Source organism: Protopterus annectens, chromosome 1.part2 (genome assembly GCF_019279795.1).
Source record: "Protopterus annectens isolate FY-2018-M chromosome 1.part2, PAN1.0, whole genome shotgun sequence".
NCBI lineage: Eukaryota > Metazoa > Chordata > Ceratodontiformes > Protopteridae > Protopterus > Protopterus annectens.
In genome coordinates, this window is record NC_056727.1 from 974,528,138 (window position 1) to 974,544,399 (window position 16,262).

Here is a 16,262-nt window from a genome sequence, read left to right on the forward strand (position 1 = left end):
GTAGTTTTGTATTAACTATGTAAGTTTGGTATATGTACTTTTTGGTACATGTAAGTCTATGGACTTTATATGGTGAACTGTTTTCTTAAGAAGAGAAAAAAAGATTAATCACCATTTTTAATTGATGTTGCTGATAGGTTTGCTGTGTCATGTGATATGATTAGGTTATATTTAAAAATGCTGTTTTTATGCTCATTGTATGTAAGACACTGAAGAAGTATAGTTTTATCCGAAAGCTTTGTCATTTTATTAAAAGTTTTTGACGGTGTGGAGTAGTACTTTTTCTTGCTTGGTATTGTGTCATCACCATTCATCATTGCCAGTAGGGGCACTGTATCCTCAGACTGTGCAAGGAATGTAAATAAACATACCTTGTGTGGTATGCCTCCATGTCAGCATCCCAGATGCCCCTGTAGAACAGATATAGCAGAGTTCAACATCCCAGAGCTTATAGCTTAGGCATGCCACTAAAATGTGTTACTGACAGAAGGGAATACCATATCTCTGCCTCCTCACAGTGACAAAGGATGCTGCATCCAGCTCAGCACCTACACACAGGTCTATGTCATGTATCAGGGTCCTTTCAGTCTACCCTGATAGGGACCACAGGAATTCTTCTATGATAGTGAGGGTGGTTTGTGATGGTAGAATCCCACCTGCGGTCATTTTTTCCTGTGCAGTGGTGTAGGCCTTATTGCATGCATGTAGGATCATTTTGGTAACCCTGCAAAGGACTTGATGAGTGTTATGTTCTGGTCAGTGACTGCATTAACATCTGCCACCAGCTCATGCCAATCTTGTCTGTTTTCAGTATCAACATTCCATGCTCACAGGGGGCCTTCTCAATATACTTCCTTTATTTAGGTGCTGTATACCTATCTGTAAATGTGGACATACAGCTACGGTTAGTGAGCAGGAGCAAAATATGTGCAGCACCATCTCTACTGGTCACACACCCATGTGGGAGCTCCACTACCATAAAATACCATGCATTCTATACTGCATAATCACAGTGCAGTTCCCCATAGAAGCGATATGCTACTGAAAGAGCAGTACCTGTTTTGGTGAACAATGCTGGCAGAGTTGCAGCATGAGGACAGACTGTGTTGTGATGCTCACCCCGCTGGCAATCTGCATTTGCCTCTGCTCATGAAAGTACAGCCATCATGTGCAACATATTCACTGTCACTAATATTAGTAATTCAGTGTGCCTTCCCTAGCTTGACCCATCCACTGTTCCATATATAATCTGCAGACAAAGACTTTGTGTATCACAGCACAATTCTGTCCATCTGGCACACTTATCAGGGGTATAGTACACCTCACACAGCCTCACAGCCAAAACTTCAGTGGAATACTGCTTCCTGCACCTGAGTCCTGTTCTGTGTCACTCATGAGTACAACCCCCCTGGGCTCCACAGCCCCAATCAGCAGATTGAGGTGCAGCAACCTCTCCAAAAAATAAAGGTCTTATAGTTATCCCAGTCAGTATTCTCATCTACCGATGTCTTGTGCACCCTTACCTCAAAAGATATTTCACACCTATGTAATTGGGAGGCCAATGTAATTATTTCCTGCATAGATCTTTCCCAACTCTTCCTATGCTCTCCATCCTCCCTGTCAGCAGGTAGATGTGGAGCACTGCCTACACCAACAAGAAAAGATCCTTACAATTATCCAGTTACTTTTTTTACTTGCCACTGGCCTGTGTACCCTTATCACTGCACATGTTGATCAGTCCTCCACTCTGTAGGTTAATAAAAATATCTTAATTATGTTCCACCTACTATTCCTGAAAAATCTGATAGCACAGTGAGCACTGAAATGGCAGCGGCTATTTATATCATGTAGCTTTGAGGCTCATAGCTTATTCTAATGAGGTAATTTATGATAAACGTCTCTGAACTGCACATTTAATACAGTGCATTCTAGTCCTAGACTATACGATGAGGCTTGTGTCTGCCTGTAAGCACAGTGAAGACTGCAAAGTGGTCTTTGTATTAGAGGACAGGTTTGTGACCTCTAAGAGACTGCAGGCTTCTTAATCCACTGTAAATCCTGTGATACCCAAACCTATGTGTGGATTATTGCCAAACAACACAATTCTAATGATGTAACAGGATACAATGCTTTTGTTTACAATAAATCCAATTATATGTCAACTGATACTGAAAAGGTTGCTTTCAAGAAAACTTTACTGTTTTTACTTTTTTAATTTCCCCAAGTCTTTTGGGTTTCTATTACCATGACTGGAATGGACCCCATTCCCAAGTCAAAGTACAATTAAAGTTCATGAGATTAGTATTGTTTCAATCTTTGATGTCAGCCAAAAGTGCTCTTTGCAGCACCCACAATTTGTATGGAGTTACTTGTATTGGTAGCATATCTAAATATGATTGTAGACTCTGTTTTATAAGACCCATTCCTCCTATTACTCTTAGAACTATCTCATATCTTTCTTCCACATTGCTCTTGTTTCTACTTGCAAATCCTGATATTTTATGATTTTGTGTCTCTGTATGCACAGCACTGCAGTCACTGGGTATGGTGATGAAAGTAATCAGTGCTATGTTTGTCTTCTTTTCTTGGACCACTATATCTGGTTTTCTAGCATCTGTCTTTTGATCTGTTGGCAATGGATGATCCTATGTTATGGAGACTTCATCATTTTCTATGGTGCTTTGTGGCTCATGTTTCCAGTGTTTTTCAGCCACTTCAGTACCATAATGTTTGCACAATCCCCAGTGCAACAGTCTCACCATATTATTATGCCTTTCAGTATACAGTCCTTCTGCCATTAGTATGTCGCAACCAGCAACGAAGTGTGCAATTGTTTCCAATTCTGTTTTACAAAAACTACATTTATCTGTTTCTCCCACATGTTCAATGGACTTTGTCAACTAACCTGTATGTAGCCCACTATCTTGTGCTGCCAATATTAACCTTTCATCTCTTGGTTTGAATTCACCTCTTCTTAACCATTTCTGCATTTGTTCCTGATCAACATGAGGTTCTTCCATAAGTTTTCTATACTTGCAACTATATTTATACATTTTACACATTTCTTGCCTTCTCATCTGGTCCTTCGCTTTATATTCTTTCTTTTGTTTTTTGGCACATTCATTTGCTGGCTTGATTTTATCAACTTGTGGTTTGATTTCCATACGTGTTTGATGCAGATATGGTTCTGCTAGCCTAAGCAGGGAAGTCATATTAGATTTATTCTCCTCATGTTTCTAAACTTTCACTACATTTAAGTCTTGTGAGGTCAGCAGATATGTATGGAGTCCCACAATTGCAGCTCTATACATGTAATCAATTTCAAGGAGGCCCATCCTTCCTTTGGAATGGGGAATATATAATGTTGGTATGCACTGATTTTTGTAAATCATTTGGTGAGCATGAAGCATCCTTCTTGTTTCCTCTCTAATCTATTAACATGTTTTGAGGCCAGTCAATCATTCCAAAACTATAAGTTAGGACAGTTTTTATGTGTAAGACGTTCTTTATACTGAGACATGTAATTTGTAGATCTAGATATGACGGTCCTGCTGCAGACCTACAGGTAAAGTTGCAGTGAAATCAAGCTGTTAAAAAACAGTTGAACCATCCAAGTTCACTGTCAATTTAAAATAAGTGAACCTGCTACCAAATCATATAAATCTATGAATGCCTGCATTTGTCAGTTCAGTAAGTACACATCCAACACACATGATCACCGCAAGCTTCAGAAGTTGAACAGGTAGGCTGGTGTAATGATGGAAGTGAGAAAGGAATTGTAGGTTCCTCAGACACAGTCACTCAATTGTCAAAAAAATGATGGTGTGCAACCACTAGGGTGCCAGTAAAAAGACAAAGAGAACACTTAGCAATTGAAGTGCATTTTTAATGTGGGGAGCTTGAAGAGATCCTGAAAGCTGATGGGGAAGAGAATACTCTGGGAATATTTGGTGGTCTGAGTTACAGAGTTCACACTGACCTTTTAATTAGTCATATGCAGAAATGCAATATCTTGACAGTTCATCTTCCATGCTGCACCATTCCGGGTGTCCTGCATAATTGACCTGCTGAACTGCCTGGCTACCATTAAGCCATTTTGTATATTTTTTCTCCTAGGTATCTTCTTGTTTAACTGGTGACAACAGCACTGTCCCATTTTGTTGCGATCCTCTCTTGGAAGACTCTTTTCTCAGTGCATTGCTTTGCCTGCTTTTACTGTGGAACACGTCTTCTCTGTGCTTTCCCTCTCCACTTCCTCCTTGTCCTGCCTTCATCTGCCAGCAAACATAACACACAGAAAAAATAATACTTTGCAATCAGAACTGTGCATGTCCATGGTAGTATTGTGTTTTATAGCTTTTTTCCATTATAATGCGAATAAATCAACACATCGTATAAATCGACACGTAAAGATCTGTTTCATTTCTGCTTTGTTTCCAGAATTCGTATTAAGGAGGGAAGAAAAAATGGGAGGAAACAAAGTGTACACTTGTTTTGAAGAACTAGAAAAGGACTTTGCAGACAAAGTAAGTCATACAATGACAGATTTCATATTTTCCATTTTTTTTTATTGCTTTCAGGTGTTATTTTTCTGTTAGTTTCAATACAAATGACAGGTTTTGTGGCAGATAACACTAATAAGACTAATGCTCTGTTTAGGATTCCATGTAATGTGATACATGTAATAATTATGGCTGAGGATTGGCCTACACTATTACTGACCGATTGTACAGGTATAGGGGTATACTTTCCATGTCAAATAGATATTTTATTTTTTTCATAAATTGAATGTAAAAATGCGGGATAATGCATCTGGGTGGAAGTAACCTCTGAAAGGACTAAATAGTCTCAGTGGTAAGCAGCAACAGCTAAAGTAGAAGGGGACCTTGAGTATTAATACTGGATAATCTAATGGTAAGCAAGCAAGCAATGTGACAAAGCAGCAAAGTGGGCATGTGCAATTCTGTTCTGCACAGGAAACCACAGTACCAGTGTAAAGCTATTATTCATTTATGTAGACAGATGACATAATGCCATCTGGAGAAAGCTCTGTAGTTCCAGAGACCTCAGTTTACCAGGACAAAAACAAAATAGAAAGAGTCCAGAAGGGGACAAAAAACTGATTTGTGCTCTTCACTAGAAGTCACACAAAGAAAAACTACCAGAGCTTATAGATACAATACTAAAGAAAGGATGGAAAAAGGGGCTATGATAATAATATCCAGCACCTCCAGGCATCTACAGACTCCACATTGGAACCTTTCCTCACAAACAGATATCTTAAAACAAGAATAAGGGAAAGAGGTGAGAAAGGAAGACACAGTTGGATGGTACATTGGGACATTTTTATGGAAAGCTGGTGGAATTGGAGCAGCCTTCCCTGAGGAGATTGCAGCACCCAAAACTGAAAAAGAATTAAAGAATTTGTGGGGAAGACAATATGCTGCTATTATGCTGGACGGAAGAAAAATAAAATGTTGTTAATGTTAGTTAAGATGACGCTATAGTTTATCCATAATATAAAAAAACAAGTGGACTAGGTGGGCTAAGTGATCCTACACTGTCATCAAAATCTATGTTTCTGGCAGATTAAGTACTGTAGAGAGGCATAAAGGCCTGAATACAGCCCAGCCACCCTGGGTTCAGTTAGCAGTTCGGACAACTGACAGAGTGGCACAGAGGGATGGGCATGCCCATCCTGGGTGGGAGGGTACAAGTCAAGGGGGGAATGGCCCAAAGAGTCGATGAGTGGGGGCTATGAAAATGGAACTAACTAGGGCATATAAAAGAACACATGGATGAAAGAACAGAGGGACGAGCCCCCAGGATGACCTTAGAGCTTGGTGAAACTGATCCAAAGAACATAGTGCTGATTTCGTTTCTGTATTTTCAGTAGCTCACTGTTGCATTTGATACTCACAGAGCCCTACTCCATTGGTTCAGTGTGTAAACAACACTTCTTTTTCTCATTTGCTGCCTGCAGTCATCTGGAAGACCAGCCGATGGCGTCATCACTGAAGTATAAATACAAGCAGCAAAGGATACTAAGTAGAACTTTAAGCCACATCTTTGAGTTGAGAACATGGTTTAGTCTTTTGGTTTACCTTCCAAGCAGCGTCTAAGTACAGCTGGTACATTATCTGTATGTAGGTGCAATGCGTTTATTGCAGAATAACAGTCAGCCTTATATGGTAGAGTTTAAGTGCTGTTTACCAGTGCAAATAACTACAATGTTCTGTTCTATTTTTTGTGTGGCTATAAAAAGACAGTGGATATTTGATAAGTCACTTGTAAAGATTTTTTTAGCACTAGTTATACAGGTAGGACTTATGTGTCTTTGGTTAATTCTCCTTCTCTTTAGACAGTCTTAGTCTTTGAAATGATTCACCAAACTCTGTTTCTTTCAGCAGTTACATTTTCTGTTGTGTGTTCTGTGTACTAATGCTTTTTTTAGCTATGATTACAACCTTTTAAGAACGTGTTCATGTGATTTCATATTGTAAATACTGAATTGAACATTTCTAGTGTGCACCATACCATTTTGATACCAATGGCACTGGATTCATATATCAGGCATGTTATTGCCATAACAACCACTTTGTACCATACCTGGTAGTTTCCTGAGTTTGTTCTGAAGTCTGCCCCTCATTCTATTGCCAACTCCACATTGTACTTCTGGGGTACGTCTCTCTCACCAAGTGATGACTATGCTAAACAATCTTCTGACTTAGCAAAGCACACTGAACTGCATAATTAAATATTTATTAGAGCTTTAAATGCAGCCTACTTTCTGAATCACTACCAACTACCAACTCTGTCATAAAGACATACATTTGGAGTGTTTCTCCCCGGGCCTCCGCTGAAAATTGTCCTCATTCCATGTCAGACTTTCCCGGTAAACAAATGTTAAATAAATAAATAAACTCCTCCTGCAACAATAAAGGCAGTTGCCTTTATTTTTGTATAAATGTACTCTAATAACCAAATGTACATGTAATTGTTAATATACTGTATATTACTTAATGTCTGTTCATGTTAATTACTGAGTGTCTGTTTAAAATGTTTGTAATATGCTTCAACATTTCTCCACGAGCTTCTGCTGAAAAGGTTTTCTTTTGACTATACCTAGTCCGGCAAACCTAGTAAACAAAAACAAAATAAAATTAATAAATAAATTATTAATCTCATTTAGTATAAACCTTGCTCGTTTTAATTCATCACATTTTAAGCCGTAACATGGGTTTGCATTTTTAATAGAAAATATAGCAAACCATAATAATAGTTTCCATTGTTATTAACATGCAATACATATTTTCTTTATAACAATTTTCATTCAGTCAAATGGTATATAAGTTTTATTTTTATTTATTTATTTCAATTTGCTGACCAGGGAGGTGGCTTTGTCAAATGGCCCTTTTCAGCCATGACCCAAGGACAATGTTACAAGATGCACAGTTGAAAAGATCATACAATAAAAGCAAACTGCATATTGAATTAATTGGAAAATACAAACATTACCATGCTAAAACATTGTAAAAGCAGGGCAAGACATACAGTTTATACAAGATGAATGAATTTAGTTGTATACATTCTTATTGACTACAAGACAGTTCAGATTTTAACATGATAAATGATTGCAAAAAGAATGTATACAATATTTACCTAAGATGAATGAGCTGAGTTATATACACTGAATGAGTAGGATGATTAAGAATTTAACATGCTAAAATGTTACAAAAAAAGGTAACATATACAATATTTACATAAGACAAATGAGTTGAGTTATATACACTGATTTAATAACCAGCAACTTGAAAGCATGAGCATTTATAGGATTTTAATGCTTTTTAAAGGTTGACTACACTTACCATCGTGGTAGTGGTGCTGCGGTAGCGTTGTTGCCTCACAGCAAGACATTGTCGCTTTCGATTCTCAGCTAGGATGTCTTCTGTGTGGAGGCATGTGTGAATGGGCGTACCTTCGTTGAAGGTTGTGCGTCAGGGCTGGTAACTCGGCACGTAAAAATCCACTACCAAACATTAGCGGACCGGAGTTCCGCTGTGGCGACCCCTAACTGGGATAAGCCGAAAGACACAACAACTACACTAACCATCATTTCATAGATGGTTCCAAAGTACATGTCCTGCTCTTTAGGCTTTATTGCCTGAGGCTAGTTTGAACCTTGGTCTTGAAAGCAGAGCATTTTCTTCTCTGTTCTTAAAGGTGTACCATACCTCTCAACTGTACAGATTTTCACAGAATGTCCAGATTTTGGCCTCTTATTTTTGGTCTGTTCCTCATAAAAATTGTGTTTTTTGATAAATTACTGGGGTGATCTAAGGATTAAAGTAATTAAATAATGAGATGCATTTGAGTTTCAGTCTTCATATACTTCAGAAAATGCATACTAACAAAAGTCCTGTTATTCTAGCAACTTTCTAAGTTTATAAGAGTGCTATTTAAAATGTGTACCTATTTTTGGGCTTCTTTTCCCCCATTATGACAGGCTTTGTCCAAATTTCTTGTGCTAAGAGGTTGAGGGGTATGTTTTGGTCTCTCAAAGGTAATTTCCTATTTAAGAACTTTAAAGGTTAGAGTTTTAGAAGAAGAGTAGCTGTATCTGGAAGTGGCAGCCAGTGCATCTCATGAAGTACATCACAATGGTGTTTTCTTCTGTCAGCTAAGACAGCAAATTTACAAATTTTTAGCTCTGCATTCTGTATTGTTTTGCAGTTGTAGGAGTGCATGCTAAGTTATGACACAGCATATTCAAGTTTAGGAAAGAGACTATTTTTGTCAATAGATTTCCAGGTAGTTGTGAATAATAGGGGTGAAAGTGTAAGACAGTTTTAATTGAAAAAGGGCTTTGCTAGTAATTTTATCAGTGTGATTGCTGAGATTAAGAAGTGGATCTAGTGTCAAGCCTAATTATTTCTGCTGTTAAACATTGCGGCTAGTACTACCGTTTGTGTCTTCGACTATTAGCTTTGGTAGCGATGGGAGCTTCCTTGCATTAGAAAAAAAGCATGACATTAGTTTTGGATGTATTCAGTAGTAGTTTGTTCTGTTGTAGCCATGTACAGAGTCCAAAGAATTTGGACTGCATGGGTGTCAGGGGTGATTGATGTGTTTTTTTTTTTCTGTCCAGAAGTATATCATCTGAATACATAGTAATATTAAGCTGCGGAAATGTCGATTCTTAGGTCATTGATAAATATTGAGAAAAGGAATGGTCCAAGGATTCAGGCTTAGGGAACGCATGTATTAATAGTGGAGACATCTGAGTAAATGTTTTTACAGTATACTTGGAATGTTCTATCTTTAGATACTTTTCAAATCAGACTACTGTATTATCACCAAAATTGTCTTTAGAGCTTGAGTAGAAGTCTGTAGTTGACTGTTTCAAACGCTCTAGTTAAGTCTACAAATATTCCTGCAGTGATAAGGCCTTTGTTAACGCTGCTGTATATATATTACCTGTAGCAGATAGGAGAGCAGTCACCGAGTGCTAAAATAATTCCTGAATCCATGTTGCTGATCACAGAGAAGTCCACAGTTGTTAATATGCTTGAAGAGGTGTTTGTAAAGTATTTTGTCACGGGACTCAAGTTTGATAAGGATCAGTAGTGACTGAGCTAGGATGGTGATTTCACCTTTGGAAGAGGTTTGGTAGTAAAATGCTTGATGTCAGGAGGAAGAATTGCTGTTGTGATAGATAAGTTGAATATGTGTATTAGAGGTTTGGCAATATATTAGGCTGCCAACTGAAGAAAGGTAAGATGAAAATTTAGCACTTGAGGATTTTAGTTTAGGCAGTAATGATTTTGTTTCTTTAACTGATACCGCAGAAAAGTGAAATGTGGCTACAGTGGAAGCTAGGGGGTATAATTATATAGTATCAAGTGAAGTTAATGGCTGCCTTTTTTAGGCAAAGTTCAAAGGACAAAATCACCACCGTAACAGGTACAAGCATGCAAAATCTGAAGGTAATGCTACTCAATGCTAGAAGTCTAAACCTCAAAATGCACTCTCTCGAGGCACTCCTAAAAATGGAGAACATTGATATCTGTGCAGTAACTGAGACCTGGTTCAAGGCTCCAGAGAGCACCCCTGCAATACCAGGCTACAACTCTTACCATACTTTTCGGCCACCAAACCAGGACCTAAACACTAAAGGTGGAAGAGTGTCAATATTCACCAAGGATATTCACACCACCAGGCTAGCTGCCCAACACAATGCGTCTGAAATTCTCCAGGTGCAATTAACACTAGGTAAGACTGCAATCAAATTGTAGCTTGCTACAAATCCCCCACCATACCCCAAGATTCTCACTACACCTTTCTAAACATACTGGAAAATATTAAAATAGAACCAAACAACCTAATACTGGGTGATTTTAACTACCCTGCCATTAACTGGGAAAACTACTCATGTACCAACACCTTTGCCCAACGGTTCTTGGAATTCATAAATTCCAATGCCCTGGATCAACAAATCCATAGCCCCACTAGGGGCTCCAATATCCTAGACCTGGTCATTACCAACATGGGAAATCAATGCTCCACAGCTATGGTCACTCCCTCTTTAGTCAGGTCTGACCATAAGCTAATCACCCTTAACATCCACATCCCACCCCCACCCCCCAGTAAGTAAAAAAACTTCTCCAAAGCCAACTTTATGCTACTCAAGTCAGAAGTGACAAACTTCATGACACCCATGCAGATGGGAACTGAAAGTTCAACTGCTGAATCCTACACTAAGGCACTGTACGAGCACATCCACTCATGCATGAATCGTGCCATCCTAAATAGAACCAAGATGCTCTCATCCAAAAAAAGGAAGCCAATCTGGTGGTCCCCTGCCATAAACAAACTTTACAACAAAAGGAAGAAACTGTTACAGAAAAAAGGAAAATCTCAGGATGCAAAAAACTCCCTTACCAGCCTCAGTAAGAAACTGAGATCCCTCATAAAATCCTCCAAAGCTAGTTACGAAAATAAATGTCAAGAATCTAAATGGCAATGCTCAGATCTGCTCTGAGCTAAAACAGAATGTCATTAAATATACTTATCCCAAGGATATTGCCAATATCCTGGCAGATTGATTTTGTGCCAACTTCACCCGCTCTCACCCCCTAAATGGCCCATCTCAATACCGGAAGATTGCCAAATTCCAGTAATAATGGCCACACAGGTAAAAAACACACTCTCCAAAGCTAAGAATACAGCATCCATGGGACGAGATGACATCCCAGGCTGTGTACTACAGGAACTACAATATGAACCGGAACCTCACCTATGTGTCATGTTTAATCATAGCCTCACCTCAGGTTTCATGCCCACTGAGTGGTGCAGAGCTACAGTTATCCCACTCCACAAGGGGGGATCCACTTTGGATCCCGGGAACTACCATCCCATCAGTCTGACGAGCCTTATTTGCAAGGCCATGGAGTGTATTATCATGGAACTTATAAACAAAGACATTGGCAACCTTCAAACACTGGACCCCACCCAGTTTGGGTTTGTGAAGGGCCGATCTTGTCTCCTGAACCTGATTGACTTCTTTGAATCAGTCTCCAGAGCCATGGACCACACAGCCTATCTAGACCTTGCCAAGGCCTTTGACACCATTTCCCACTCTGGAATCCTAGATAAACTTACTAAGCTGGGCATTAATCCCTACATCACCCAATGGGTTGCTAACTGGCTTACTGATAGAACCCACAATGTAAAAGTAGCCGACTCCAAATCCAGCTCCAGACAAGTGACAGGTGGAGTACCTCATGGTTCAGTCCTGGGACTGCTCTTGTTTGGCATCTACTTCTCTGAAGTACAGGCCATCACTAAGGGATTCTGGCTAACAAAGTTCGCAGATGACTGCAAACTGGGAGCCATTGTTGAATCTACAAATGATGTGGATACTCTACAAAAGGGGCTTACAGAAACAGATGCTTGATGCCACAGCCATGGGCTCAAGCTCAATGCCAATAAATGTATAGTTATCCCCTTTGGGAAAAAAATGTACCCATGAATTACCATGTAGGTGGCAGTACACTAAACACTGAGAGTGTGATAAGAGACTTGGGGACACAGGTGGACAGTGGTCTCACCTTTGATAACCACATCGCCACAACAGTCAGGAAATCCTTCTATGTGGCACACCTCATCACTAAGGGCTTTTCATCCAGAAAAAAGGAGGTTATTGTCCCACTGTACTCATCCCTCATTAGACCCATTATAGAATACAATGCCCCGTTTGGAATGTACCTCTCAAGACATCTGCAACAACTGGAAAGGCTGCAGAAATACCTGACTAGAAGAATCACAGACTTAAAGCAGATGCCCTACGCTGACCGCCTTAAAAAACTCCAGCTATACTCTGTCACATATCGTCTACTTAACATACAAGGCCATGTCAAACCCAGAGCTGTTGGACATGCTACACTTAAATAAATCCCAATCCCTCAGAGCCACATGCTCCAGGGAACTAAACCTTGTCATCACAATAAACAAAACATGCTGGAGGGATAGGTTCCTGACCCAGAGACTCCCCAGACTCTGGAATAGATTGTCCATACATGTCAAGCAGCGTGCCTCTTTGGCCCTCTTCAAAAGTAACTTTGACGATTGGACGGGAGAAAGGAAATTCACCCTAGGGATCACGTTAGATGACAGTCTAGACAGGGGTCCAGGGAAGTAAATAGTGTGGGAAGAAATAGCCAGGGAATTGTTATGGCTAGGCTTGTATAGGCCCTAGGGCTGATAGCCTAGTACCAACCTATGATCCTATGAACCTATAAAGAAAAAAGGTAATTCTTGTAGTTATTCAGGAATTCTTCCTGGCTTTTTGAAGGATTGTGGAAGGAGTTGAATATTTGCTTTGTGAGATTTTTTATTTCTCTCCACAAGAGTTGTGGGTGTTTAGCGAGGTCTGATTGTGTATGTCAAAGGTATTGTGCTATGGCACTGTTAATGGATATTCTTGACAATTTTCTAAGTGTAAGGTATTCTAGATGCAGATAGGCATTTGTGGGGTCTTTTTCCACTTATTCAAGGCTAAATCTCTCTGTTTCATTTCTTGTTTTAGATTGTTGTTAATCTAGAGACATTTTTTGACCCCGAGTCTTCCTCTGGAGGTTGAGAAAAGGGTATCTTGGGGTTGGGAATGGATATTACTGAATATACTTAGAGCAGTTATTCGATGTTGTGGGTTATAAAGTACGATTAGTCTATGGCTTATAGACAATTATCTAGTATCTGACTTTTATTCTGAGAAAAAAGGTTGCCCTATAATTATTTGAGGAGTACCTTTCTTGGTTTTAAAAGATCAGGTGGAAATAACAGGGCAGTGGTCACTTCTGTAGTTAGCTTGTATATTAATATTTATGCATTTATGTTTTATGTGAGATAAAATTAGGTGTAAGGTAGAATGTTTTCCTGAGTGTGGGTCTGGTCTGCTAGGTTCTTTAGCTTTTCAAGTTCATATGTGTACAGCATTTTACTAAATTTTCTTTATTCAGGGCCAGTGGCATTGATATTGAAATCACCTAGTATTATACAGTTTTTGGGAAGGCCACTGGAAAAATATTGTCTATGGTATACAAGACAAAAATATGTAACCACTGTGGCTCAGCAGAGGTAAAATCCACAAATTTAATGACTGCCAAAAAACAAAAAAACAATAAAATATGATAAGCGCTTTCACTGACTATGTCAGCTTCATCAGACCATAAAAACAATATACAAGGCAATCTGTATAAACACTCTAAGCACATTCAAACTCCCCCAACAGAATAACTAGTTAAGGGTCATGTGTGTATTCTACTTAGTGAACATTACATCACCCAAACAGCCTTCTAGCTTTTAGGGTTGGCCTTAAAGAGACTTTTACATTTAACCCTTTATTTTTTTCAGCCTGCAATTGCAGGATCCAATACAATTCCCTTGTCTCTGTTTTATCAGAAATGTCACTTAGCCTCAGATCTTCAGGTATAGTCTCAGCAACCATAAAACTAATATATGTTCTGTGACGATTGGGGAGAGATGGGCAAAGGCTGCCAGCCTAGTCAAATAGAATTTGATATATAATTCTGGCATTTGTAAATAAATGCAAAATACAGGCATGTTTTCTTGGTAATAAATGTAAAATACAGGCATGCTTCTTGAGTGTAAAGAATAATGTGAAATGTGGAGTTGCAAAATGTGTGACAACATTGCACTTTACTGGCCCAGTGAAGCATGTTGTGATCCTTTCATATTAGAATTCGGCTCCAGTGCGGCTGGATGAAGGTTGCATGCCCATTGTTTTAAGGCTAAAGTTTATGACCAGAATTTAGATATGGGAGGTGCTTTATTGCTCTAGTTTCTGTTAGAATATACATGTGAAATGTCTTCTATTGTTGTAAGTTTCTGTGCAGGTGTTAGATTTCTAAATAATGCAGTTTGCTTGGAAAAACCTAAGTGCCAAAAATGATGTCATTTCGGAAGGGACCGAGCAAACATGTTTGTTAGTAATGTTTAAATACTATTTCTCACAAGAGTCTGGAAGCATTTTGACTTTGGACATCTAACTTATCAGCACTCTGCCTTGTGCTCACATGTAAGTTTTAGCACTGTGATTTCTTGTAGGAATAGTTAAAGCTAGTAAAGATTAATTAGGTATTTTTCTTTGAAATCAGACATGTCCTACTGTATTATTTTAAGTTTCTGTGTGATCTATGAACTCTTAGCTATCTCTGTGGTGTATTGGTTTTGTCTTGTGTTTTAATTATTTATTATTAAATATTTTTAAAACCTTCTACCTGTGGCTGATTTCTGTAGAGATAAGCTCTAGAGTACATTGCACATTTATAGAGTTTATTGTAAGAGGCCACTCTAATAAGCCTTAGACTGTATAGTCACATTACCATTGGATAATAATATTGCACAGTAATAACTGTACACCCTTTTAAGGGCCTTTTAGTAGCTGATATTATTAGTTGGGTGGTGGTAGTAATTACTACTGTGTAGTCTGGGTAAAGGGGCACAGCTGGAGAATCTGTGTCAGCCTTTCCCAGGAGTGTCTGTGAAGTTGTATAAATACTTATCTCAAAGTGTGTGTGTGGTGTTTCAGCTACTTGTCAGGGACACAAAGCACTGGTTGGACAGAGAGGGTACTGGAGGTTTTAGCTTACCCAGCTTGGCTGACACCTGGACCCTATAGCTGTGCCAGTGGGGAGTCTTATTGGGGACCTGGTGAGCAAAGGAGCAACCAGCCCCAGACTGACTGTGATCTCTGTGTGCACTTAAGGAAAATTGTATTTTACTGTGTGTATTAGTTATTCTTTTCTCTTCTATGAGATGACCTCCCTGGTGTTGGTGGTGAGGATTGTGGCTCCTTGATTGCTGGGCCAGGGCACGGTTGTCACAAGTGTTTGGCAGTGGTGGGATCTACTTCACATACTAATTGGCTTGTAGTGGTGTGGGTAGAGCAAATTCCTGTAGCTTATGTACAGTGATCTCTAAAAGTGTTTTGTACTCTAAAACAGCCACACAGTGTATACTCAGAGTTCAGATCACAATTGTTTTATTTCTTTTGTTAGCTTAGTGTTAGTCAGGGTGAGCAGGCAGCATGTCAGCAGAAGAGTATGGAAAGCTGACAAGGAGCCAGCTGGCGGAGATGTGCCAGATTAGGGAACTGGTGCATGGAAACCTGACTAAAGCAGACCTGATTGCAGCCTTGGTTACAGCTGCATCAGAAAACAGCAGCCTGGAAGATAATCAGATTGACAGTGGAGATACAATATCCTCGGAGAATGGACAACTCAACCTTTCTGCAGTGGACTTAAAAATCCAGCTTGAGCTAAAGAGACTTGAGTTGGAGGCCTGACATATGGAACAAGAAGCAGCCGAGAAAATGAGAAGCCTAGAAGCTAAAGAACAGGAATGGCAGAGAAAGCATGAGAGAGAAATGCTGACTCTTCGCCAGAGTCATGGAGGTAATGGGGAAGGGAGTAACCGGACCCCAGAAGCGCAAAAGGTCAGTATATTTCTTCCCCAGTTTAAAGAGGGGATAATTTTGATAGCTTCATTCATATGTTTGAGTGTGTATCTAAACAGTATGAAGTTGACCAAGGGCTCTGGGTACGGTTCCTGACTCCCTTCCTCCATGGTAAAGCTGTAACTTCTTTAGCAAAAATACATGACACTGACTTTTGATTATACTGCTGTAAAGAGACACTTGTTGGGATGTTTTAAACTAACACCTGAAATGTATAGGAAAA

The 16,262-nt window shown here is 39.3% G+C and overlaps 1 protein-coding gene across 2 annotated transcripts in view; it reads left to right on the top strand.

Annotated features, from left to right (window-relative positions):
- The window catches only part of LOC122792485 (tyrosine--tRNA ligase, cytoplasmic-like), a 212,499-nt gene that overhangs the window by 165,207 nt on the left and 31,030 nt on the right, over window positions 1-16,262 (top strand). For both annotated transcript variants that reach the window (XM_044060257.1, XM_044060258.1), the window contains exon 9: window positions 4,441-4,526. In XM_044060257.1, coding sequence (XP_043916192.1) covers window positions 4,441-4,526 — 86 coding nt within the window. The remainder of the gene's footprint in view (window positions 1-4,440; window positions 4,527-16,262) is intronic.